Genomic DNA, 27,044 nt, shown 5'->3' with positions numbered 1-27,044 from the left:
TACTGTATATGTCCCAATACTTTTGTCCACATAACCTTAATTTTTCATTTCTCGTGCTGCTGTACACACATTTTTGTCCACATTCTGTGTCCCAATAATTGTCCAAGTTCTCCTTTCAACTTCCTTTAGGTTGTCCCAATACTTTTGTTCAATTTCATATTTTTCCCTTTACTGTATGTGTCCCAATACTTTTGTCCACATAACCTTAATTTTTCATTTCTTGTGCTGCTGTACACACATTTTTGTCCACATTCTGTGTCCCAATAATTGTCCAAGTTCTCCTTTCAACTTCCTTTAGGTGTCCCAATACTTTTGTGCAATTTCATATTTTTCCCTTTACTGTATGTGTCCCAATACTTTTGTCCACATAACCTTAATTTTTCATTTCTCGTGCTGCTGTACACACATTTTTGTCCACATTCTGTGTCCCAATAATTGTCCAAGTTCTCCTTTCAACTTCCTTTAGGTGTCCCAATACTTTTGTTCAATTTCATATATATTTTTCCGCTTCGTTCAGGTGTCTCGTTACATTTGTCCAATTTCTTTTTCCACTTCCTGTATGTGTCCCAATACTTTTGTCCAAACTCCTCATGAATGACAATGTAAGCTATCATTTGCTCATCCACTGTGTTGACAAATTGTGTTTGCCTTCACTTGTTCCCGCATCCATTTAACAGATGATTGGCTTCTCCAGGATCAATCCGCTTGTTTGTGTGCGCGCGTGTGTGTGCGTTATATGTGTGTGCCGTCGTCAACCAGATGTGAGGACAGCTTGTCACTCATCCATTTTGATTGGACGGCGGCCCGTTTTGCGATTGTAAGTGATTAGTTAGTGTGTGGGAATCCATTCGGAATAATTTGCCGCTTTGGCTTTTGGCGTCTGTCGCGTGACAGACGATCGCGGCGGTAGCGAGCGGTCGCTCCTTTGAAGCGTGCCACCCCATGCGAGCGACAGACGGGCGCCCCCTCGGCGCCTGGCCGCGAAATAGCGGGAGCAGGAAAATGAATGTTCCGGCGCGGGTTGCGTGACCGGGATGCTAATTAGCGCTCATTGACGCTGATGAGGTGGAAATTGACATCTGATTGGATCTCAGCGTCCTTCAAATTAAATTAATTTTATTTTATAAAAATGACTTGCTTGCTTGTTTGTTTGTTTTGAAAAAAGGGCATTTTCCAAAAACAAGCTTTGCCCTTTGCATTTTTTTTCCTCTTCTGGAATTTCTGCTGCTACTTAACTGGCTTTGAAATTTGTATTCAAATATGTGTTGTGTAAAGGGCTATAGCTATCGCAACATCTGTGCTACTTTCATTAGCCCGTCTATGGCATTTGCATTGTGTGTTAGCATTAAGCTAAATGGATTAAGGCAAAGCTGTTTGTTTTACTCACAACATGTACATATTTTATGTTGGGTTAGACGTTAAACTTTTTAGCAAGAAACAACTTGAAGACTCTTTTTTTAAATAATTGTTTACTTTTTGCCATCTTTTTTAATTATTTAAAAACTGATTGTCAATGTTTTCAACAATGTATTATTACGTAGTTTTATTTTTTATTATATTATTATGGAATAAATAGAACTTTGTTGTGTTGAGATTAAGGTTGTCTCTGTTAAGTATTTTATTAGTTTGTTTGTTTTATTTGTCATTTCTTTTCTTTAAAGGATCTTTGTGCAGTTTGTCCCTTTTTTACTCACGACTGCCACCTCTGGCCTAAAGCGTAACTGCAGCATCTGTGTCAGGCTCGTTCATGGTACGTGCACGATCTTAAAGCGACAGCCACAGTTGACAAAAACGAAGACATGACTTCAAATGAGGTAAGAAAAACTCCGCCCCAAAAAACTGTGGAGTGTGCAGGGTTACAGCTCTTCATACTGCATGATGTAGAAAAAGCTTTAACATGACCTTTTTAAACGGCACAATGCACCTTTAAATTGTATTTATTTTTCCCTGTCTGGTGTGGCGTTATGATTTCCTTGTATTTTTTCGTGTGGGACCCCTCGCAATCGAGATGTTGTATCTCAAGGGGCTTATCCCACGATAATAATAACAAAAAAAATGCAACAATTTGCTGCTTGTCATGAAGTGATCTGAGTTAAGTTCACTGCACTTGTATCTCAAGTTTTTGCCCTCAAGTTAAAGCAAGAAAGAAATTGGCCGGTTGATGACTTGTATCTTGAAAAAGTCAAAGGTCAGGTCTGTATTTCTATGATTCCCGTAGAAATTGATGCAAATTCATGTCCGGTGGTAATTTAGAGGATTAATGCAAATTTCAGATGAAAACGGGATTTTATTCGAAGGCCATATTGCCTGTCCTTAACCTCAACGCAATGTCGTCAAACCTGCATGTTAGCCATGTTCAAATCACTCTGGTGATTTTGAAGCCTATCATGAGCCCAATAAATCTTTTTTTTTTTTTTACCCAAATAAATTGTTTCAAACACAGCGGTCAAAGAGAACCGATGACCCCATGTAGCACAAACAAAAGCCATTGGCTCCCGTACTCGCTACATCAAACATTGACACAGACACAAACACAAAATATACAATCACACACATTCCCAAAATAACAACTCTCCAGAGTACGCGCCCAGTTGTGACTCATAAAGTACACAAAACAAGACTGACCAAAAGTTAGCGGTGTGGCGCGGCTAATGCTACGTTGACGACGACCGTGACTCACAAACGGCAGAACACGTGCGCGGTTGCTGCTGTTGACGGCGGCCGGCGAACGCGCGCTGGGTTGTCGCCGGGCGAAGGTCGTCCTGTAATTTGTGCTCGGTGATTGATGGCTTTGGCGGGGACGTCGCTCACTCCTGATGTCGTTTCGTGACACAAAGTCAGTCACATGTCAGAAGGCGACATGCCTTTGTAGCATTTAGCCTGAAAGGTAGAAGCAAGCACACGTACTCGTCAATGTCGTGTAGGACAAGCTCTAATATAACCCCTTCAAAGCAAAATGCCAAACTTCCTGTGTCTTACCAGGCATGATTTTTGGAGACTGTTTTGTGGGTCTACTCATAGACACGCCCACCAAATTTCACATTGCTAAGTAGAACTGATTTCCAGGGCTTCGTTTTCAAAAAGGAAATCCACAGACGGACATTGCCCCGAAAATGTCCACTTCAAAGCAAATTGGCCGACTTCCTGTGTCTTACCGGGCATTGTTTCTGGAGACTTTTTTTGTGGATCTACTCATTATAGACACGTCTAGCATATTTCACATTGCTAAGTGGAACTGGATTCCAGGACTTCATTTTCAAAAAAAGAATTCCACTGACAAGCGTCCCTGGACATTGGCCCTAAAAGGTCCGCTTCAAAACAAAATGGCCGACTTCCTGTGTCTTACCAGGCATGATTTTTGGAGACTGTTTTGTGGGTCTACTCATAGACACGCCCACCAAATTTCACATTGCTAAGTGGAACTGGATTCCAGGACTTCATTTTCAAAAAAAGAATTCCACTGACAAGCGTCCCTGGACATTGGCCCTAAAAGGTCCACTTCAAAACAAAATGGCAGACTCTCTTTTGTCTTTACGGGCATAGCTTCTTGAGAGCTTTTTGTGGGTCTACTCATTATAGACAAGTCTACCAAATGACAAGGTGCGAAGTAAAACTGGCTTTATGGGCTGAATTTTCAAAAAGAAATCCAGCAGGTAAGGATTACGGGCCCGATATGTCCACTTCAAAACAAAATGGCAGACATAGCATAGCATCTTTTTTTTGGCGTGTCCACAGCCTGAACATTGATGACCTTATTCTGGACTCCATTCATTCATTCCACACTTTCTTTTTTGTGTGACTTCCTCAAGTGGTGGTCACGAGTCTTCAGCATCAAAGAGAAAGACGACTTGGCAGAATGGAACGCGCCTTACTTGCACTTCCTGTTGTCCTGGTCGCCATGCCGACCAAACGGTAGTGTGTTTTCCCCTCTGTAGCACGTGCGGAACATGTGTTAGCCTCCAGCTGCGGACGTTCTTTCCGCTTGTTTTGTGTTTTGTTGTTGATGACAAACAGTCATGTTGACTGCAGGAGGATTGGTCTCAAAATATCAATTGGTTGGTTGGTTGGATGACTGGTTGGTTTAGTTTGTTGGTTGCTGGGTTGTATTAGATTGTAGGTTGGTTGGTGGGTGGGTTGGTTTAAATTGTTAGTTTTAGATATGCTCGGTTTTAGGGTTGTTTGAATGGTCGGTTTTGTTCTTTGGTTGGTTTAGTTCGTTATTTAGTTGGTTTAGGTCAATTTGGTCAGTTAACTGGTGGGTTAAAGTTGATTGTTGGTTTGTTTGGTTTATTAATTGTCTGGTTATATTTTGTCGATTAGTTTAGCTGGTTGATGGGTTGGTTTGTATAGTTTGTTGGTTTGGTTAATGTAGGTCATTTGATTAGCTCAGTTGGGCGAAGAGTTGTTTTGTTTAGCTCGTTGATTAGTGGTTCAATGAATTTGTTAAGTTTGTTGTTTTGTCTATTTTGTTTCCTGGTTGGTAAAGATCATTGGTTGTTTGATTGAGTTTGGTTTTTATTTAATTGGTTGGTTTGCTTTTGACTGTTGGTTGTTTTTTTTCAGTGGGTGGGTTGGCTTTATTGTCGGTTGGTTTACTTCATTAGTTTGCTTAGATCGCTTGATTGGCTTTGTTTTTTTGTTTTTTTTCTGTTTTTTTTAAGAGCTCAGTATTGTTCATTCAGTAATGTCGTCATCATTGCTATATATATATTTTTTTTTTTAATATTTATTATGATTGGCTTTGTTTTATTGGTTGGATACGTTTCTTGGTTAGAGGTTGGTTGGTATTGTTTTTTTTGGGGGGGTTGGTTGGTTTAATGGTTTAATCTGTCAGTTGCTAGTTTGGTTTAGATCAGTGATTTTCAACTGGTGTGTTGGGACCCAAAAGTGGGTCACAGACTGGTAGTTAAAAATGACAGGGGGTCCTTGGTTTGCGATGGTAACAACATATGATATTGACGTTGCAGATATCGTTGTGTGAGCAGCAGAATTTGATCCCATAAGCTGATAGGATACACAAAAACACAAACCCAAATCACCCAACAGCTGCTTAACGGCAAAAAAACAAAACCGCAGAGCGCAGAGCTGGTTGTCGCTGCAATGGATGACGGATGAAGACGTGACGACGTGTCACTCAGCAGCCTGAGCTGAATAAGAAAGACGGCAGGCCACGCCCCCAACACTGCGACGACATCAACGAGCTTAGCAACTGCAATGTGACAAAGTTATCTGATTGCGTTTGACGTATTTTTTTGGCCTAGAAGTGTTTTGTACTTAGTGAAAGAATTGCGTACAAAATTCAGGCTACCTTTGATTTGGAAAATAGCATCGTTTTGACAGACATGCGACAGAAGGTGTTTTTACTTGGGTTGTAACCGCAACTTCCAGCCCCAATTAAACATCCTCTTCCATAAAAGTTGCCATTGGTGTTTTTATAGCGTGTTAGTACAGACTGCTAAAACATGTACAGTTGCTTCGGTCATCATCCATCCTTCATTTCCTAAAGAGAAGATCAGTGCTAAGATTTCCGTTTGTTTGAATGCACTTGTCTTGTTCATCCTCAGTTTCTTAAGAAAAGCTTCGAGAGCCTCTTTGGTGCGGTTGTGTTTGAAAATGGAATGTTTTAAAACGTTATCTGAACAAGATGGTCCATATCGTTGTTGAAGCCTTAAAAGTGGGTCACAACTTGGTGACAACCGGGAAAATGCAGGTCTCGGGATCGGTATCGGGATCCCAGCAGTTGAGAACCGACGGTTGAGATTGAGTTTGCTGTTTGCCACGGGCGCTGCATCTTCTTTTTGGTCCCTCGGACACAGACGTAATAGTTCTGGATGCGGATTGAAACGGAAAGAAGCCTTGGTGGAGGTCTCTGTTAATATGTGGGTTTCTCAAAATAACTTTCCTGCGCCGTGACTGCGAGGCATCTTGAGAAAGCTGATGATGTTTTGCATGCGAGTCGGTCGGACAGGATGCGGAATGCCGCTGGTGGGGTGGAGGATTCCCCTCGGAGTGCGGAGGAAGAAGGAAAAGGGGGCGGTGTTCTGGGGGGGCCCGGGTTAGGGGGGAGGAGGCGTTACAGTGGGAAGAAAAGGGGGTCACGTTCCTGTTTGTTGCCGTTATGGCAGCGTAGCCAGGGTGGGGGTTGGGTCGGGGGTTCTCTGGGGTCTTTGGCTCCTCTCATCACATTTGCAGCTGCCGGCGGGGTTGGGCTGCGTGGGAGCGCCACGGAACTCCCATGATGCCGTTCTGCAGGCATGCACGCACTTGGCCGGCTCGAGCCGCGTCGTAAAGCTTGACCGCACTCGGAAAGCGGAGAAAAAGTCGCGTAACGTGACGTGACATGATCAACCGTGCGCACGCAGTCAAGTGAAGCATCTCGGGCCGCACAATTGGCAGCAACTGTTAATAGTAAAAGGTAAAGCAATACACTTATCTTGACTTTGATAACAAGTGAGGACGTATAAGTGATTGTTTTGAATGCGAATCACTTCCTGTGTGTATTGTTGCTCTCGACAACCCTGGTTGAGGCCACTTTTGGAAGAAGTACAGGGAGGAAAAAGCTTTTCTGCTTTCTTTTTTCAAGTGGATTGGTTTAGTTTGTTGGTCGGTCATTTTTGGGGGGGATTAGCTTACTGCCTGGTTGGTTTAGTTTGTTAGTGGGTTTGGTTATTTAGATGGGTTGGTTCATTGATTGAAATTGTTGGTGGGTGAGTTGTTTAGTTGGGGCCAAAAGGTAATTGGCCAGTTTCCCATCAACTATATATATATATATATATATATATATATATATATATATATATATATATATATATATATATATATATATATATATATATATATATATATATATATATATATATATGGGAAAATTATTTATTTATTTATATATATATGGGGAAAAAATTATTTATATATATATATATATATATATATATATATATATATATATATATATATGGGAAAATTATTTATATATATATATATATATATATATATATATATATATATATATATGGGAAAATTATTTATTTATTTATATATATATATATATATATATATATATATATGGGAAAATTATTTATTTATTTATATATATATATATATATATATATGGGAAAATTATTTATTTATTTATATATATATATATATATATGGTAAAATTATTTATTTATATATATATATATATATATATATATTTTTTTTTTTTTATATATATATGGAAAAAATTGATCTTTTGTGGAAGGTAACATGAAGTTTAATGATTGCGTTGAGAAATGAATGTGTGCAGCAGGCAATAAAGGAATATCATCATGTTGTTTGTGAAAGAGTGGAATAAAGTACTGAATGTAAGCCAGTGGTCAAATTGAAGCTGGTGTAGAAGGCAACGAGTTCAGCGCGTGACCCACTGAACTTGACATTTAATATCGGTACAAGGCGCCGGGCAGATAACGCTCCCGAGCAGCGCGGCCGCGATGCTACCTGTTGCGGCTATTTATAACCCGCCTGCATTTCCCACCGGAGGGGATGCGGACGCTTCCTGTCCTCGCGTCAACAACAGGATGCGGGTTACTCGGGTTAGGATGTTATTTGCTACACCGACAAATGCTCTCTGGAGGGGCAGACGCCACGTTTTTTTTACAATCGTGTCGTGAAAATCGACTTAAAGAATATTGTTAGTTCGTTTATAAGCAAAATGGTGCTAAAAATGACATAACTGATGTATGTAAATCCGAGTCAATGGCAATCTGAGTGTGAGAAGGTAGGCAGGATTACACATGAATTAGATAACCAATTAATGCGGGGACTTGCCACACTGAGTCTTAGTTAGTTGGTTAGTTAGTGAACCGGTCTTTCAGTTAGTATGAAGGATCACGGCAAAAAAATTTGACAATTGATTTTCTGTGAACATTTTGTCGAAAGCAACCTCAGTTCGCTGGTCGGTCGGACGGGGACGATGAGCGTCGGTTGGTTGCTTGGTCGATTAGTAAACTACACATCTCATCATTGTGAAGGCAAAGTGAGTGCTAGTTTGTTAATAGTTTGGATGGACGCGCAAAAAAAATCAAAAATGATATTTTCTGGAAGGAATTCCTCAGAGGGAGTTTGTCATCTTCAGGAAACGTTCTCGTTATTTACATGGTTGGTTGATTGGTTGATCATAGTTGGTTGGTAAGAAGGGTTATGTTGAATTTATAAGTGAGTTCTGCAAAATATTTTCAAAGGTTGGTTACTTAGGTGATCGGTCAGCTGACCAGTCAGCCGCTTGGTTAATAAGAACAATCGTGCAATAAATTGGTTGATAGCTGATTTCCTTGTCAATGATTGTTTGGTTTGGTTGGTTGGTTTGCATGTTTTTAGGTAGGTTGGTTATTTGATTGAGGTTGATTTAGCTGTATGCTAACTCGGGAGCGCATTTACACGGGTGTTGTATCAATGTGCATTGTCCTTTTCAAATAAACAATAAAATTAAATTAAATGTGTTTAATGGCCAGTCAGTTGGTTGGTTAGTTAGTTAGTTTAGTTGGTAGTTGTTGGATTGGTTTCCTGGTATGTTGGTTGGTTTACTAAGTAATCAGACGTCTTCAAACCTAGCTTTATCTTTCGTTACTTTTTTGAAAAACAATTAGGTAACTGCTTTCTTTGAAAACTGGTCAAAGAAAATGTTAATATTAGTCAGTAATCCAACTGATTAATCGGCCGTTGATTATAATTGGCCGATTATTGCCCTTCAAACATTGGCAAAAACAATCGACCAATTGGGTTAAATGGCCGATTATTTTCCCCTTAAAACGTTATAATCGAAGAAAAGTGAAGTTTCCAACACCGATAAAGTACCCCGAATGCACCATTTTGTTTGTGTAGCATTAGTAACTAGCAAGTGTGTAGCGTATGCTATTCTAGTTACTCTGTTGTCCCAAGGCATCATTTAACCTTTTTAACGACACCCTCAGTTGGCGTCAACTGTCAAACTGAACACACAACAACAAAAATGACATCCGCTGTGTATTTAAAAACAAAACGTGTTCCGGTTTTAAAACATCGCTCGCCTAGCGCTAATGCTAAAAGGGAAGGAAGGATCCCATTCAAATGCTAACTTCCTTCAAATAACGAATGTTCACACACAAATGCTGTGGGAACGCGTACCCGCAGATGAGCAAAGGCACAAATTCTTCCAAAACGTGTGAAAAACGAGTTATTTTAATCAAATTCAATCGTAACTTTCACAAATGAACTAAATGTAAGTGAAACCGAGTGCTGTTTGTCAAGAGCTTTGGTTTTTCAGTAGCATTAGTAACTAGCAAGTGTGTAGCGTATGTTAGCGTATAATTAGCAGAATGACTTAAAGATAGTCGAAGCTAACAAATACACGCACGCACGCACGCACGCACGCACGCACGCACGCACATACACATACTCACCCACACACACACACACAAAAAATATATATATATATATATATATTAAAAATAAAAATAAAAAAATAAAAAAGAGCAATGATGATGACATTTCCGAATGAACAATACTGAGTTCTTAGAGAAAAAAAAAAAAGATAGTCGAAGGCTACCCGAGCTTGTTGCTAAGTCAGTTCGCACGCAGAATTGCACAAAATGAGAAGAAACGCCTCACACACGTGACATCACTTGTGACATCACTGGACACACACACATCACACGCGCTCACCTCGGCGCTCTTATCTGGGCCCGCCATTCATTTCCTCTCCTTGTGTATTGTACGCTCCCCCCGGGACGTAAACACCCACAATGCATCGCTCGGCGACGTGCGGGTCACGGCAGCCAAGGCGGCCGTTTATATTTCTGCAGCGCGATGACGATCAACGATCTTCGCCTCGTCGTTCAACGTCTACGTGACAGGAAGCGCTGTCGGGCGAACGTGATGGTGACCCACCCTGATGTAAACGTGATTCATACGCGTTGCATGCGCGACGCCGTGCTTCCGGAGCGCGCGTCCTCTCGATGACTCGGCGCCATTGTTCGGTCCAATCGGCTCGTCCGTTGCCGAAGGGTTCCGCCGGAGAATCGTTTCATTACATTTCCTGCATGGACGTTGGTCGATAGAGCGTTTCTAACTTTTTTTTTCTGCTAACGAGCCGTCGTCGTTCAGACCGCTGACCAAATATTGGACGGTGACTGTGTGATGGTTGCCGCGGCAACGGCAGGCTGCTCCAATTGAATGAATGTCAGAGACAATCACTTTGAACGCGGACACAGCTTATTTCATGCCGTCTGGAATCGCTTTATTCCTTGTGTTTAGCGTGCGCGACGATGAGTCATCTTGTTCCCGCCAAGCACAAACAACGGCCGCCTGTTACCTTTGACCGATGCACTGTGAAGCGTAGCAGCGCGCTAACGTCCTGCGCGCAAATACAAAGCGGACAAACATGAAAGCAAAAGTCACCAGGCTCAGATTGATCGATTTTGCTGTCACGTCACGTGCACTTCGTCGGGGTACACTTGCACAAACGACGGGCCGATAACGATGCCTTGGCTGAGGTAATTACGCTCGCTTTTCATTGATGTCTACTACAGTACTGCTATTTTCTTATCCACTGGTCCTTTGTAATACTATTATTGTGTTAGTTAAATAATTACAGTTGGAAAGTAAGTCCATTTTTCCCCAAATGGCTGCTGCTCACCAAAATGCCGTATTATCCGTTCAATTTCAGGCGCAGGTGCTTGAGACTTTTTCGCGTGTTTCGTTCTAATAGACAACGTCAGCCAGTTTCGTGTTGATCGGCGAATTTGCTACTAAGGGCTAATTAATTGTAACTTTCCAACTCCTGGTGTTCGGTTTAGGTGAACGGTATGAGATTTTTTCTAATAGGTTTTCTGGTGAGCTAACAAATACACGCACGCACGCACGCACGCACATACACATACTCACCCACACACACACACACAAAAAAAAATATATATATATATATATATATTAAAAAAAAAAAAAAAAAAGAGCAATGATGATGACATTTCCGAATGAACAATACTGAGCTCTCAAGAGAAAAGAAAAAAAAATAATAAATAATTGTAACTTTCCAGTATAAAATGGCTGCCAGTCTGTTCATTTTTGCCATGGGTCCTTGAGACGTTTTTGTGCGTCCTGTTCTGTGTCATGTTTTGGGTTTAGGGTTGTTTTTTGGTTTGGGTTTTTTTGTGTTCTTGTTTGCTTTTGGTTCCATTGTGGTCAGTTTTGTTGTCTTCCTTTGTCATTAAGTGTGATCTCGTCTACTCGCTCTCTTGTGTCAGCCAATCAGTGCGATGTGTGTCTTGTCCAGGTGTCCCTTGTTGTGTAATTAGTTAGTGTGTATTTAGGCCCCGTCCACACGAAAGCCAGTGTCAATGTGTCCTCACAAGTTTCTTACGCCGTTCGTCCACACGACGACGGCGCGGTTTTCGGGGCTTGAAAGCGATCACTTTGGAAAGCGGGCTCCAGAGTGGAAAGATTTCAAAACGCGGCCCGTACGCGTCCGTCTGGACGCCACATGCAGGAGACTCCTCCAGCGATGACGTAACGGTCGCAGCTCGATGGCGACGCGTCGTCGCGCATTGACGACGTACGCGCCGATTCTCGCCGTCAGTCTGTCAACAACAATGGCGGATAGCCGCGTCGTAGTCGTTTAGCTTGGCCTCCTTAGCTTGCTTATGCTAAATATTTAGCTTCTTTATTCCCACGTTGAACAAGCGCTGTTGTACTTGAACCACCCGCCATTGTCACTTCTCCCGTGTTCGTCTTTTTCATGTTGTTTCGATACATGCAAAGCCATGTTTGTTCTGTAGATTGCAATAAAGTGTTCTTGGCTGATTCTTCTTCTACGCTTTCCGTTAGCTCCCTGTGGCTGCGCCACAGCGCCACGCCAGACTTGGCATATACATTACAGCCGTTAAACGTCCTCAGCGTCTTCTTTTTGGACACACGCAAGGCTGTTTTTTTTTTTTGTTTCTTTGCCTCCTTATTTTTGTCTAAGTAAGGAAACCCTTTTTAGACTCCACCTCTGCCTTTTCATCTCTGCTTCCTGCATTTGGGTCCTCCACCACCACTTTCCTGACAGTACCTGATATTCTGATGGACATGTCCACCAAATTTTATGTGGCTCGGTCAAACTGGTGTCAAGGGCTGAGTTGTTGTTGTTGTTTTTTTTTTTTACTTTTTAGATCATCGTTGTTGTCTATCAAAGAAGGAACTAACAAATGTTGTATCTTACCCGATAAATGAGGAAAATCTGACTGACCACTTCTGTTTCTCACTGAAAATTGACTTTTTTAAGCATATTTTCGTGGAAACCGCATTACACCCAATGGGCCTGTAATCGAATTGTTCCTAAGGAAGTCTTGTGATGATTTGAACTCAGCGTCCACAAGACGAAAGAACACAACATCATGTGATGTTGTGAAGAAACGCCATTCATTCTGTCTGCTCGTTGTTCGGCACTGTTGTGCTTCCGTGTGCCCGTTACAGTTAAATTGAGAATGACGGACTTGCTGAAAAGTTGCACTCTGAGGACACTTTTATTTAGAGGAAGTCAACAAAAACATATGTCTTATTTTTTATATATATTTTTTTGACTTTTTAAATTGAATCTGAAAAAAAATTGCTTCGCTAAATGTGGGAACATTCTTATAATTCCTTTGCAAATTTTGTGCAATTTTTCATTTTTATCTTAAAAACAAGAAAATGTTTTCTTAGTTTTATTGACAAAAATTTTGCCCCACTTCAGTGGGTTTGACATTCAGTGGTACTTTAACTTATCTTAATTTTGACTTAAAAAACTACAAAATTAGGCAAAACAAACTAATACCCCACCCAAAAAAATAATAATATTGTGTTTTTTATGCATTGGAAAAAAATAATTTTTAAATATTTTTGTCTCATTTTTTTTTTTTTAAGTTTTTAAATCTGAAATACAAAGAACATTTTGTATTGTTTTTTGCATTAAAATAAAAAAAGTATTTTTTAAATGGAAGAAAAAGCATGTCAAATGTTGGCTTTTCTAGTCTGAAAAACAAAAAAAAACACCAAAACGCAAATTTAGAGCTGTTTTTTTTTGTTTATTGGACAGTGCTCATATTTAAACATAAACATGTTTTATGAGCAATTTTTTTGCAGTGCGTGTGTTTGTGTGTAATCCCGAGCTGTGCGCCGCATATTAAACTTAATGCGCTCTTAATTACTTTGAGACAATAAAGTGTCGTAAACTTTACGGTGGAAAAGTGGCGCATTTTACTACTTTTGTCATAAAATGAAAGTCTGCATCAATATTGCAACTGGCCTGCTTCAAAGTGAGGCAACAAATCACGCGTGTGTGTGTGTGTGTGTGTAAGCGCACGTTAGCCACACAGCGCTAACACGGTCGCCATAGAGACGCTTCGTCACACGCTCCCCTCATGCGTCGCCGCGAGACATGAAGTTTTTTTCTGATCATGTGACCATCCTGTATTATCAAGAGTATACTTGTTGAAGGTTTGAAATTTTCTCTGAGTTTCTTGAAAACTAAATGTAAATGATGGTAAAAAAAAGTCTCTTATTTTATTTTGAAAAAAATATCGTTTTGGTTTAAGATTTTTTTTTTTATTGCTATAAAATGATTTGTTGTTTACATAAAATATTTAATTTCTTTTGGAAAGTCAGATTTTTTTCTGCCCAAAAAGTTTTATTTTCAGAATGGTGTCACTTGTTTATTTATTTTTAGAAAAAAAATGTAGTTTCGTTTTGGTGTAAGTTTTTTTTTTTTTAGGCTGTAAAATGTTTTGTTGTTTAAAAAAATATGTTATTTCAGAGTCAGAAACAAACTAGGTATCGGTACGGCATCGGCTGATACCGCAAAACTGGGTATCAGAATCTGTATCGGAAGCCCAAAAACGGTATCGGAACAACACAAAAAAAAATTCCAAGATGAAAATTCATGAAAAACTGGATGGATGGACAATTTGAAAAAAACTTTCAGAACAATCACTAAGATCCATACATATACTTAAAGACAGAGATTGTGTGTTCCACAAGGCTCTATTTTAGAGCATCTTGCTTTTTTTTATAACTTTTTTGCGGGGGTATTATGAGATGGATGGATGGGTAATTGGTTGGTTGTAACTAGCGGCCTGGTTGGTTTAGTTTCGATCAAGTTCGCTGGTTCTCAGCAGAACCAATGACTTTTCCTTTAGTGTGAAATAGTAGGGTGCGTTGGGGGGGGGGGCAGGAAAGGGAGGGGGGTGGTATGTAGTGAAGCGCAGGCCCCTAAATACGTTGTGACATTTCTCCAAACGCACCTTTCAAGCTGACGTCCTAATGAGACGCAAATCAAGAACATAAATCGACAACGTACAGAATCGCGCTACCTCGGATTAATATTCATGAGGGCTGCTCTAGTAGGGAGGGGGGGATTTCAATCATGTCTTTGCAGCAATGTCTGATCTTGTTTTCTGGAAGCTTCTATTGGAAAAGTCATCCGGAAACAAAAAGACACAATTTTACCTCCCTTCTCCATTTTGGAACGTGTGCCTTTTCACGGGTAATGACTTTCTTCAAGCTTCTGATTGGCTGAAATGGGCTGACGGTTATGGGTTATAGCGCCACCCTATGCTTAGGAATACATATCGCAGCTTGACAATCACATTTTCACTTCGATTTTTCAAAAAATGCTTTTGGTTTGAATGGTCAGGAGGAGTTTTAGGGCCACAATGAAAGAAAAAAATCAATGTGATGAGACTGAAGTCGTTTTTGCCCCAGAAAAAAGTCACATTTTATCAAGTTAAAAAGTCGTATTTTGGGGAGATAAAATGTTTGATTTTTTCCAAATGTTTTATCTTTCTGGGAAACAAAGTATTTTTTCCCAAGATTGTGTTGTTTACTTTTGAAATATGCAAACATTTTATTTTTTCTAAGATTTTCTGCAATTTTATTTTTAATATTACAACAATAGCTTTAAACTTTATAAATACCACTTTTTATCTGGCAGAAAATATGACTATTTGTTCAAGACACACCTTATTCTCACCATTTAAATGTTTTTGTTTCTCTTACAACTATTATTATTATTATTATTATTATATAAATAATCTAATATTCATATTATGTAATTATAATACTTATATATATTTATATATAATTTAATATTATAATATTATGATAGTACTATTACTTACAACTATAAAAACTATTTTTAAAAATCTAGTTTATTTGGTAAGATTATGAGATAAACAAAAGGCTTTCTTGGTGGGGGTACTTCTTTTTTATGTAAAGTTTTATTTTCATATGGTTACAACTTGTGTGTGGGCTATTGTTTGTGTTTCTTTTTAGTCTGGCTGTATTTTTTCCCCCCAACAATTCCTGCATCAACCGAGACATACACTCGTGTTTCATATGTCAGCAGAATGTTAGGTGGAGAGAGAAAAAAAAGCCGATCGTGATTATGTTAGACCTCCAGCGGACGGAGACTTCTGCGGTACTTCCGTGTCCTGCGCAGCCGGCCAGTAGCGCCTGTCCCCGGCTGCGCTGGCCGCGCTTGCGCCGCTGTTCCTCCGGAGAGTCAACCAAGCCGCGCGCTCTCCGTGCGCGCCACTCGCGTATTGCTTCCTGGTTGTTCGCGTTTATATAGCGGCCTAAAAATATCTCCGGCGCGGCCCAATGAGCAGCGGGAGCCGCTCGGGGCTCCGTAGCCAACCAGGCCCGGACAGAAGCTCCGACCGCGGGCCGCCATTGGCGCTCCCCGCACCGGCGGGCGGGTCGAGCGCTCCCCGCAGCTCATTGGCTGCGCCGGCGTGGGACGTCACGACGTCACGTGGTGCATGTTCGTGTGGAGTTGTAAGCGCGATGAAGAGGAGAAGGAGGAGGAGGAAGAGGCGAGTTTAGAGGAAGCTGACAGTCGGGCGAAGACTTCAGTCGGTGTGCGCTGCGCTCGGGAACCAGCGCGACGTACATGCGCACGCACGCACGCACGGACGTACGCACGCACGAAGGACCAGCAAGGCAAGCCGCTGAGATGGACGTCATCCCCATGTGCAGCATCTTCCAGGAGCTCCAGATCGTGCACGACACCGGATACTTTTCCGCCTTACCGTCCCTGGAGGAGTACTGGCAGCAGGTAAGCGAGGGAGGAGCAAAAACACCCCCGGAAAAAAAAGAAAACAAATCAAGAAAGACCCCCAAAAAGAGAGAGAAACAAGTTGGCGTGTAAATTCGGGGCCAACTTGTTGCGTCGCTCGGACGTGGAACGAGCTGGCGACGCGCGTGCTTGTGCAAACTTTGCACGATCGACGGTGGTGCGTGCGCGTGCACGGAGCTGTCATCCGTGCACGCGCGCTGACTGACAGCTTCCCCGCCGACGATTTTTCGACTATTCCCGTTTCTAAATTCGTGATGGGAATATATTTCAGAATCCTCGCGAAGTAGTGGAATGATGATTCTGTCGGACCTCCTCCAGGGCAGGCGGGCGGGCGGGCGCGCGTGCGTGCGTGCGTGCGTGGAGCCAAGTTCCGGGGAGAGACACGTGCGTGGAGCTGTCACACGTGTACGCGCGTCGACTGACAGCTACCAGCTGCCTTTTATTATTGCCACTTTTTTTTAAATGATTTTTTTGTTTGTTTTTATCGCGCAAAAAGAAGAGATGGTTGTAGTGGAATTCCGCTTGCGTCGGACCTCCCCCAAGGCAAGTTGGGGGTCGACATGAGCGTGCGTGGAGCTGTCACACGTGCACGCGGGTAGACTGGCAAAGTGAGTGCAAGCAAGAGAGGGAGAACTCTAAAACTCATTTGTATTTTCAGGAACGCAACTACAATTTGACATCATAACCAAGAAATCATAATAATCATCATAATGTGGTGAAGAAATAAAAATAAAAATGTGGCGTCATGCAGTGCTTTAATGTGGATAATTTACATTTTGGTTTTAAACAGGAAAGATCTTACCGGTACATTTTGACATCATTGATAAATAATGTATGAAGTGCTTTAATACTGACTCTTTCAATTTCAGTCAGCTGTCCAAGTTGGACTGTTTTGAACAGGAAGGAGCAGTTTCAACCACTAAAAACGAGTTTAGCGGCTCAGAAATGAAATGTAACATCTAAATCAAGTCATTTTCATGTGCCATCTAAATCAAGTAATACTAAATCGCTATGGTTACGTACGTGCTTTGACGCAGACTCTTTCAAGTTCAGACAGCTCTTCACACTTCAAAGTTTCAAACAGAGACAAATTCAACCACGAAAACTTTTGTCCATTCAGGAATACAAGTAAACAACTTTATTTTCACAACTTAGTAAAGAAATAATAATGTGCCATGGTGAAATGCTATATTGCGGACTCTTTCAAGTTCAGCCGGCTGTCCAAGTTGGACTGTTTTGAACAGGAATGAGCAGAATGACTTTCAACGGTGACAAATGAGTTTTTCCCGAAATGTAACGTAACCTAAGTCGCAAAAGGTTAACATGACATCATGCAGCACTTTAATGCTGACTGTTTCAATTTAGTGAGCTCTCCATGTTTGACATATTTTGAACAGGAAGGAGTCATTTCAGCCACACAAAGACTTGTGTTGCTGTTCAAGAAGTCAGTAATTAAGTACAATTTGCCATCTAATATGCCAGAATGAAGTGCTTTAATACAAACTCTTTCAAGTTTAGTTAGCTCTCAAAGTTTGACTGTTTTGAACAGGGTTGTACAGTTTCAACTATTTGTGCTTTTAAAGAATGCAATTTGACATCTAAATCAAGCAATACTAAGGTGCCATTGTGACGTGCTTTGATGCTGACTCTTTCAAGTTCAGTCAGCTCTTCACACTTTAGTTTTAAACAGCAACACATTACAATTTCCACCATTCAAACTTGCTTCCATTCATGAATGTAAGTAAACAACTCCAATTTCACATTTTAACGAAAATAAATGATGATGTGTCATAGTGAAGTGCTTTATTGCAGACTCTTGCAAGTCGAGTCAGTTCTTAGTTGGACTGTTTTACACCAGAATGAGTAGTTCTAACTGCTTAAAATTAATTAAGCTGTTCAGTAATGCAATTTGATGCCTATTAAAAAATACTAGCGTACCACCGAGAAGTGCTTTAATTCAGATTGTTTCCATTTCAGTCAGCTCTTTACAATTGACTGTTTTGAACAGGAACACGTTGAATTTAACTTATGTGTTTCCATTACAAATTCACATGGTAGCCAATAAATAATAACGTGCCATGTTGGTGCTTTGATGCAGACTCTTTCAATTTCAGTCAGTTCTTCATATTTTCGACTTGATTTTGTTTGTTTTTGTTTTTTTGTCCTTCAAATGAAAAAAAGGCTTTTGTCAGACCTCCCCCAAGGCAGGCCTGGAGCCAAATTCCAGGAGTAGCCTGCTTTGGATTGTACCATTTCAATTGAGAGTGGGACGCGCCACTGAACTCAGCGTCCACATTCTCCTCTACGCGTTTTGTCTGGGAATGCCGCTGCAGATTCCCTTAATGAGTCATCTTCCAGTTATCTGCAGCCGTCGGAATTTGGCCCACGCCGGACCCACAATAGCAACTTCCAAAGCCCCCCGCATGCATTCCCAAAGTGGATCTTGCAGTATTCATACCGGAGCTTTATGGAATCCCACACACACACACACACAGAACAATTCCATGACCCCTCCAACCTCCCCCCCCCCCCCAACCCGCCAAATCCACCATCCTCCTCTCAGGTCCCCGGCGTACGATGTTATTTCTAGCCGTGCCTCCAAATGCATTATTAAATCCACATTATGCTGAATAATTGATGGCGCTAAAAGATCTACAAGCACTTGGCTCACAGTCGGCAGTTGGGAATGTTACAGGAATGTTCGTCCACGCAAATTAAAGCAACATGCGACGCTTTGGCTTTTCTTCCTGAGTCGGGCCTCCAGAATCTTCCGTGTCCAACTTGTAACAGTGCCGACGCGATTGCGCCCGCTACGCTTTTGGAAGCATTGCGTTCCGAAGCCGCGGACTCCATGGGGTGTGTCGGGATGCTCGCTACAACGCCAAACAAATGGATACGTTGGTAAGGAGAGCCGCCAGCATCATGCTGCATGTTTTAATGCGGACTCTCTCAGGGCTTTAGTGCTTTGTGATTGAATGTTTTGAGCGGAATAAGGAAATTCAACCACTGAAACAGATTTTCATGTTTCGGAATGCAATTTCATGTCAAAAATGTAAAATCATGAAGGGCTTTAATGCACACTGTTTCAGGTTGGGTGAGTGCTCCACATATGTATGTTTGAACTCGAATGAGCAAATTCGACCGCTAAAACTCGTTTTTACATTTTGGAATATACAGTAATTTGACATTTTAAAAAACAAAAATAAAATATTGTGACACCATGAAGTGCTTTAATGCATATTCCTCCTGGTTCAGCGAGTGATCTATGTTTGAACATTTTGAACAAAATCGAGCACTTTGAACCATTAAAACTCATTTTTATGTTGAGGAATGCAATTTGACATAGAACAAGTGTTAATTCGCAAGTGCTTTAATGCAGACTGTTTCGGCGAGCGCCCTACATTTGAACTATTTTAAAGAAGAACCAGTTATGAATTTCAACCACTAAAGCAAATGTTTATGTTCAGCAATGCAACTTCACTTCAAGAAACAATGTTTAAATTCAAATGAGCTTTTATGCATACTGTATCAAATTAAATGTCATTTTTATGATCAGGAATGCAATTTGGGATATAAATCAGGAAATAATCATGCACCACCATATAATGCTCTAATGCAGACTTTCACTTTCAGCATGTGTTCCGCATGTCACTGTTTTCAACAAAAGCCAGTTACAAATCTCAACCCCTAAAGCAAATATTTATGTTCAATTCGTAAGCGCTTTAATGCAGACTGTTTCAATTTCGGTGAGCGCCCTACATTTTAACATTTTGAATAAATACGAGCAATTCAACCTCTCACATTTGTTGTGTTCAGGAATGTAAATTTGACATCTAAATCAAAATGTCATATTTTGCAATCATGAAGTGCTTTAATGCAGACTCTGTCAATTTCAGCAAGTGCTCCACATGTCACTATTTCGAATAAATTTCAACCACCTAAACAAATATTAATGTTGAATAATGTGATTTGACATCAAAATGAAGAAATAATCATGGCCCATCATGAAGTGCTTTAATGCAGACTATTTCAGTTTTAGCGAGCGTTTCAGCATTTACAACCACTAAAACGTATTTATATAATAATAGAAGGCTATTTAATATCTATATGAAGATAAAGGTATGTGCCACCTTAAAGTGCTTTAATGCCAACTTTTTTTTTCCCAGACATGCTTGGAGCTGGAGCGCTACCTGCAGGCCGAGCCGTACGTGTCGGCGTCCGAGCTCAAGTTTGAGAACCAGGAGGACCTGTGGAGCAAACTGATGCTGGCGTGCGGCGACAAGGCGTCCGACCCCAAGCTCGCCAGGGAAGACGAGGACCCCCCGGAAAGCCGGGACGCCGCCGGCTGCTACTTCCACTCGGACGCCAGCAGCGAGACGTCGGACAGCTCCGAGGAGCTGTCGCCCGCCCTCGACTTTCCTGCCGGCTCGCTGGCCGACCTCCTGGGCGACGGCCCAGAGGACCTGAGCGCCGCCTGCGCCGCCGCCGCCATCATTGGGACGCCGCCTTCCTCGCCCGAGCTGGCCAAGGAGGGCCCGGCGGTCTCGCAGGCGTGGGCCGGCGGCAGCCACGCCGGGCCGTACGCGGCGGGGAAAGTCAGGACGGCCGGCGGCGGGACGGAGAAGGCAGGGCTCGCCGGCGGGGAGGCGTCGCCCGACGGCAGGAGGCGAGTGCACAGGTGCCTCTTCAACGGATGCAGGAAGGTGTACACCAAGAGCTCGCACCTCAAGGCGCATCAGCGCACCCACACAGGTACGGACAACACGTGGCACACTTTTTACACCCGCAATCTCAAAATACACTTGACATACGAGTAGGGTTGCTTGATTATGGAAAAAATAATAATCCTGATTATTTTGGCAATAATGGAAATCACGATTATTCAAACGATTATTGATTTTTTCTTACAAAGCAAGAAAATGTTTAAGCATTTGAAAATATTAAGACCAATTAAAAAATAGAAACACTATAATTATTGAAGTTTATTTTGGACCAAACTGAATTTATAATCATATATATTTATAATATTATTTATTTATTTATTTATGTTGGCAAAAACTTGAAGTTGGAGAGCAGCTTGTGCATTAGGATGATTTTTTTTTGGTACAAAACAAGAAAATATTTAAAAGTAAAAAACAAATATTAAGACTTATACAATTCTTTGAAACACTATAATTATGCAAGTTCCTTTTGGATTAAACCAAATTTATTAAACTAGTGATTTAAAAAGGTTCACATTAAATACATTTAAATAACTCAAAAATGAGTGTTAATATTCCTTTTTAATGATTATGCTGATTTTGGAATTGTGGAGTGTAATAATTGAAATTGTAATTGAATTTCGATTAATTGCACAGCAACATATGATTTTGTTGATACGAGCCATCGAGTCAGGCGTTGTTGTTTTTTTTTGTTTTTTTTCCAAATTCCTCACATTAACCTACATTTAAAGACACACCCCTTATTTTCATCACAACTTGTGTATCCCTCAAAAATATTCAAAAGAAAAAGTGTGTGGGTGCGGAATCATTCCTGGAGGACACCCTGCACACCCCCTCTTCGTGGGTGTGCAGGCCACACCCACGAGGAGGCATTTGTTTACATCTCCACTTTATTCTTTTACACTTCCCCAAACTTTTATATCCCCACACCCCTTTCAGCATTCCCACAAATAGAATGCCCCAAAAAGTCCGTTTAGGTTCAGTTGATTAGTGTTGTTGTTGTTCTTTGTTGTTGTTTTTACAAAGGATAACGAATAGATGCCCTTGAGTATTGTTATATTATATGTTATAATTATGCGCTTACTTTAATAAAAAGAAAAAAATTAAAGGTATTTGTATCTCAAGGCAACACTGTACTCTAATGCTACAAAAGCTATATGGCTAAAAGATAGCAAAAGATGAGACAAGATGGATGTTCAAAATGAGTGAAAGGAGATGGAAATACCGATAATGCTACATGTTAATGCTAGATGCTAACGTCGTGCATCACGTGAACTGACATAAAGGGATATTTTTTGATAAAATGGTTTATGAGCTCAAATTAAACACTTGATGGAGCAACATGTCATTTGACGAAATGGACTTTCAAAACGAGTGAAAGCTGTTACTAATGCTACATGCTAAATGCTAACGCCGTGTGTCATGTCATATGACATCAAGGCTGTTTTTTTTTTCAAAGATTTTTTTTAGCTCAAATGTAACATTTGATAGAGCTAAAGAACAGGCTCTTGAAACGAGTAAACGTTAGTGCTAATGCTACATGCTAATGTAGCGTGCCATGTCAAATCAGGTAAAAGGTTATATTTTGCTCAAGTGTTTGTTTGTTTTTTTGCGTTCAACTTTTACATTTGAGAGAGGGAAATATGCTTTGACGTTGTTTATCCTGCAAACACGGCTCACATTTCGCTCTGGAAACAAGCACCCGCCTTTCGGGGAAAATGCCAAGACGGGAATTTGCCGTTTTGTGTCATGTGTGCGGTGGTGCGCCGCCGCCGCCGCCGCCGCCGTACATACGTGAGCCTCGTCAACTTTGACCCGCAAGCGAGCTGTTTACAGCTGCCGTGCCGACCATTAGCAGAGGAAGTCGCATTCCTCGCATCCTTGCCCGACCATGTGAGCGCACCCCTCCTCCTCCTCCCCCCCCCCAACATTAATGCCATCACACACACACACACACACATTACATAAGCTGCATACCACAGCACCCTAGCTTGTTTTTCTGTTTAACTCACACTCGTCGACAGTAGCCAGTAGCATTGTGCAGTACACAAAAGACAAAAATTGAAAAAATATATAATACTCTGCATGCGACAGCATTCACATGTGTACAACACCAGCAAGATTAAACAGCAGCGTTGAAGAAACAAACTCAAGTTTGTCAGGCGTCGTAAAGTTGTTCACATTCCACCGCCATTTTGTTTCGTTTGTGCGTCTTACGCCTTTTTGTGTTTTTTGTGTGTCAGGCGAGAAACCGTACAGATGCTCGTGGGAAGGCTGCGAGTGGCGTTTTGCGCGCAGCGACGAGCTAACGCGCCACTTCAGGAAGCACACCGGAGCCAAGCCATTCAAATGCAGCCACTGCGACAGGTACGAATTGCCGCTTCAGTCTTGACCTCAGTTTGTTTTATTTTTTAAAAAGTCTTTAAAAATTTTAAGTGGGAGATTTTCTCAATTTTTATAGAGAAAAAATCTGACGTTAATCAAACATTAAAAAGTAGTTTTTTCCAATTAAAAAATATGACTTTATCTTATTGTGCTACATGCTAAATGCTAATGTTCCATATCAAGTGAATGGAAATGTTCAGATGTTTGGCTTGTCACATACAAGCTAACATGACATGACATTTCTTTGTTCATGTGGTTTTTTTTGTTTTACTTTTTCCAATAAAAAAAAATTGTCTTTAGTCTTTTGCACCATTTTTTCCTAGAAAAAAGGTCTGAGTTTAATTATGAAATATTTTCACATTTTCCTCAACAAATTTGACTTTATAGTTATAACAGTCTGACTTTTTATCTTGGGGGATCTGGGTGGGGGGGGGGGGGGGGCGATATATTCCAAAAGACAAATGTTAATCTCGAAATCTTACTTCATCTTAAATTTCTCTGAAATTTCCGATTTTTTTCTAGAAAAATTTTAATCTCAGTTTTTTTTATATATATAGAAAATCTGACAAAATATTTTTTTCTTGACTTCATTTTTATAACTTTTTGCTCTGCTTTTTGGAAATGCTAATGCTACATGCTAATGTCACATGTCAAACAAAGGGAACTGTTCAGCAGTTTGGCCTGTCACATACAAGCTAATATGACATGACATGTTTTGGCTTTGTTCAGGTGTTTTTCCAACTTTTTCCAATAAAAAAAAAAAGGTCTGTCTTTAGTCCAGTCATTTTGCACTTTTTTTTCAAAGGAAAAAGTCTGATTTTAGGTATAAAAGTTTTTCAAATTTTTCCGACAAAAATATATATTTTCTTATCAAATGACAAAATGACTTAATTTTTATAACTTTTTGCTCTGCTTTTTGGAAATGCTAATGCTACATGCTAATGTCCAGCAGTTTGGCCTGTCACGTCCACATTAACGTGACACAGCTTTTCCTGCCTTTGCTCAGGTGTTTTTCCCGCTCGGACCACCTGGCCCTGCACATGAAGCGGCACATCTAAGTTGTCAGCGGCGGCGGTGGAGTGGAAGGCCAAGCGGAATGAATCGGGCGGATGTTTTCTGACCTTTGTGGCGTCAGCCAGGCCGGTGCGTCGTGTCGACGTGGTACGGCGGCGGCAGGCGGCGTCTCGGTCAGCGGGAAAAAAGCAGGAAGTTAAACGCAGGCTCTCATTTTGCACCGTACTCAGTGCCTCCAACACCTCGCTGAGCTGGAGCTGCAACGTTCCGGAGAATTCTGGAAAGGATGGAAATTCGTGTATGGTGTTTGACGCTTTTTTTTACGGCTCCCCCCGCCGGAGGATCTTGGGACTTCTCGGGGGGCGACGGAGTGTTTGGACTGCGGATGCCTGCGCTGGTTTGCTGAAGTGCGGCGTGCATGGTGGACGAATGCCGTCTTTTTGTCTCCGAGTGAATGAAAAGAAAGCCTGGAGAGCAGAGGAGGGCTTTGCTGTTTGTTTGTGCGCCCCCCGCAGGCTTGGAGGTGGAACTACAGGTCCCTGCTTATAAAAAAAAAAAAAAAAGAAGAAGAAGAAGAAGAAAAAGAAGAAAAAAATAAGAGGAGGGTGGACTTTTTTTGGTGCAGCTAATAAATGTGCAATGTGTGACGTAGCCTGTCTGACATACAACATACACGCCACAAAGCTCATTTTGTTGTTCGTTCAGCGAGAGAGAAAAATTTAAAACAATGAACACCAACAGTCAGAAGTGGCGGAGGAGTGACATGGACACGCTGGAAAGGAAAACAATTTTATTTTTTATTTTTAACCTTGCAAATTTGTATAGATAAAGAAATGATCCCAAAAAATTGACTTTAATCTTAAAATGTTTGACATTCTGGAAAAATCTTGCAATATTAAAAAAAAATTACTAGAAGGAAATCTGTTCAGTTACTATTCGCTCTTTCATTGAAAATTTTAATTTATTTGAATTTTTTCTTGACAAAATAAGATTTTTCTGAGAAAAAAAAATTAAGAAATGATCCCAAAAGGTTTATTTTAATCTTAAATGTTCTGAAAAATCTTGCAGTATGACAACTTTTTTCATACGGTTACTGTAGAAATCAACTTTATATCTTCTCCAATCACGACTTTTCTTCTTGAAAATAATCAAATCTTTTTTTTTAATGCAATTTTTAAATAAAAATCTGACTTTGATCTTTAATTTAAAAAAAGCAAATTTTCTATTGAAATGTATAAGTTTAAAAAATCTAATATTCCCCAATATTACATATCAGTTGTTCTCAAATTTACGACAGAATTCTTGTTTTTTCTTTCCAGTGTTTCCTGCTTTGAATGGAAATTGTTTTGCCGTTCGTTTACATGACGACAACACATCACATGACTTGACACGCTCCTCCCAAAAAAAAGTCACATTGCCAACTAGTGGCCCGGCGTGCACATTGCAGTATCTTCACTCCGTGTGGATGTCGCATAAATGCTTTGGGTAGGGAGGTTTGCATGAGCTCTGGGTTGGGGTGGGGGGGGGTTGGTTCGCATTTGTTGCGCTTGGAGGGTGACGTCGTTGGAGAGCAGCTACTTTCCTTGTTGTTATTGTCGAAAAACCGCTAATAAGGCTTTTTGTTGGGAGTACCACTAATAATCGCGCTTTTCAGGCGAGTTGCCTTCACTTTTTTTTGGCTTGTACGTGTCCAAACAAAAGAGAGAGAAAAAAGTGCACTGTTGACCTTCCTGATGCCTTACGTAAGTGGCCTTGTCCTCTTAAATATACACACACACAGAAATGCAGTTATTGAAAAAGCTTTACAGACGCTCATTTCCTCTCTCCGCCCCCCGCCACAATAAAACGCGAGTTTCACAGTCAGAAAGACAAGATCGAGGTTTTCAGATTGGACTTTTTTTTTCTCCAAACTGGGTTAGACGGTAACTTGTCGGTCGCACTTATGGGCTTTGCTACTGTGTAGTAAACCTTCTGCTTAACGTATACGAGAGACCTTTCAAAATAAGATTAAAATTACTAATGACAGGAGAGATTTATGTGTTCAAATGTGACTTTTTCCCCTTGTCAATTTTCTGCATTTTTGACTCCTCTTGTACTATTGTGACTTTTTTTCTCAGGAAAAAAATAAATTTTGAACATTTAAGACTTATTCTTTACAAAAGGTTTCGTTTTAAATTCATAGTTTTCTTGGAAGAAGAAAAAAAATTGCCCAATTAAATGACTTTTTGTAGATAAAAGATCCGCCTTTAATTGTATGTTACGACTTTTTTGTCAACAAGATTTCCCCAGTTCTTTTCAAGAAAAATACAAAATCAATCTTCATCTTATTTATAATGTCGTGGTGTGCAATTCTTTCCAAAAAATGACAACTTATAAATAACTTGAATTTTTTTCTGACAAAATACATATCCGTCCGTCACTACTTGGCGGTTCACTTACCACGGTCTCGCTATATCGTGGATTTTTTTGGGGGGGTCCAAAATTCATCCATTACGCTACGGGGTTTATCTTGGGATGTACCTCGCTAATTCGCGGGTTTTTCACAAATTATTATCGACTTTAAATCTCAATGTTTTTTTCTTAATTGTAGAAAAAGAGGGTTTAAATCTAGCAGGATTGCTACTTTTTCACTTCTTAAAAATGTGACTTTTATCTCGTATGTTAATGACTTTTTTTTTCTAGAAAAATAAATGACTTTTTTTTTCTAGAAAAATAAATGACTTAAATCTCATAACATTAAGACTTTTTTTGTTAAAATAATAACAAACCCAATTTCTTTCTAGAAAGAATGACTTAAATCTCAGTTTTATGAC

General features: G+C 40.6%; 1 protein-coding gene across 2 annotated transcripts; it reads left to right on the top strand.

Annotated features, from left to right (window-relative positions):
* The first annotated feature begins 1,720 nt into the window (after positions 1-1,720).
* Positions 1,721-27,044, top strand: LOC147180369 (Krueppel-like factor 6). 2 transcript variants are annotated; one of them, XM_086081637.1, is made up of 4 exons: positions 1,721-1,814; positions 20,278-20,863; positions 23,076-23,199; positions 24,224-27,044. In XM_086081637.1, exons 1-4 carry the CDS (start codon positions 1,800-1,802, stop codon positions 24,273-24,275), a joined length of 777 nt encoding a protein of 258 aa, XP_085937763.1. In that variant the 5' UTR covers positions 1,721-1,799; the 3' UTR covers positions 24,276-27,044. The 2 variants fall into 2 exon arrangements, with proteins under 2 accessions (XP_085937763.1, XP_085937762.1); XM_086081636.1 differs by lacking the exon at positions 1,721-1,814 and adding an exon at positions 15,810-16,090.

The sequence above is a fragment of the Leptonotus elevatus genome, chromosome 1 (assembly GCF_054856555.1).
Source record: "Leptonotus elevatus isolate MCC_2025b chromosome 1, RoL_Lele_1.0, whole genome shotgun sequence".
NCBI classification, from domain to species: domain Eukaryota; kingdom Metazoa; phylum Chordata; class Actinopteri; order Syngnathiformes; family Syngnathidae; genus Leptonotus; species Leptonotus elevatus.
The sequence above is the reverse complement of the archived record's forward strand: the minus strand, read 5'-3'. Positions and strand labels throughout refer to the sequence as shown.

Coding starts and splice junctions, on each gene's coding strand:
- LOC147180369 (XM_086081636.1), top strand. CDS start 15,926: ATGCGCACGCACGCACGCACGGACGTACGCACGCACGAAGGACCAGCA. Junction 20,864..23,075: donor GCATCAGCGCACCCACACAG/GTACGGACAACA, acceptor TTTGTGTGTCAG/GCGAGAAACCGTACAGATGC. Junction 23,200..24,223: donor AAATGCAGCCACTGCGACAG/GTACGAATTGCC, acceptor GCCTTTGCTCAG/GTGTTTTTCCCGCTCGGACC.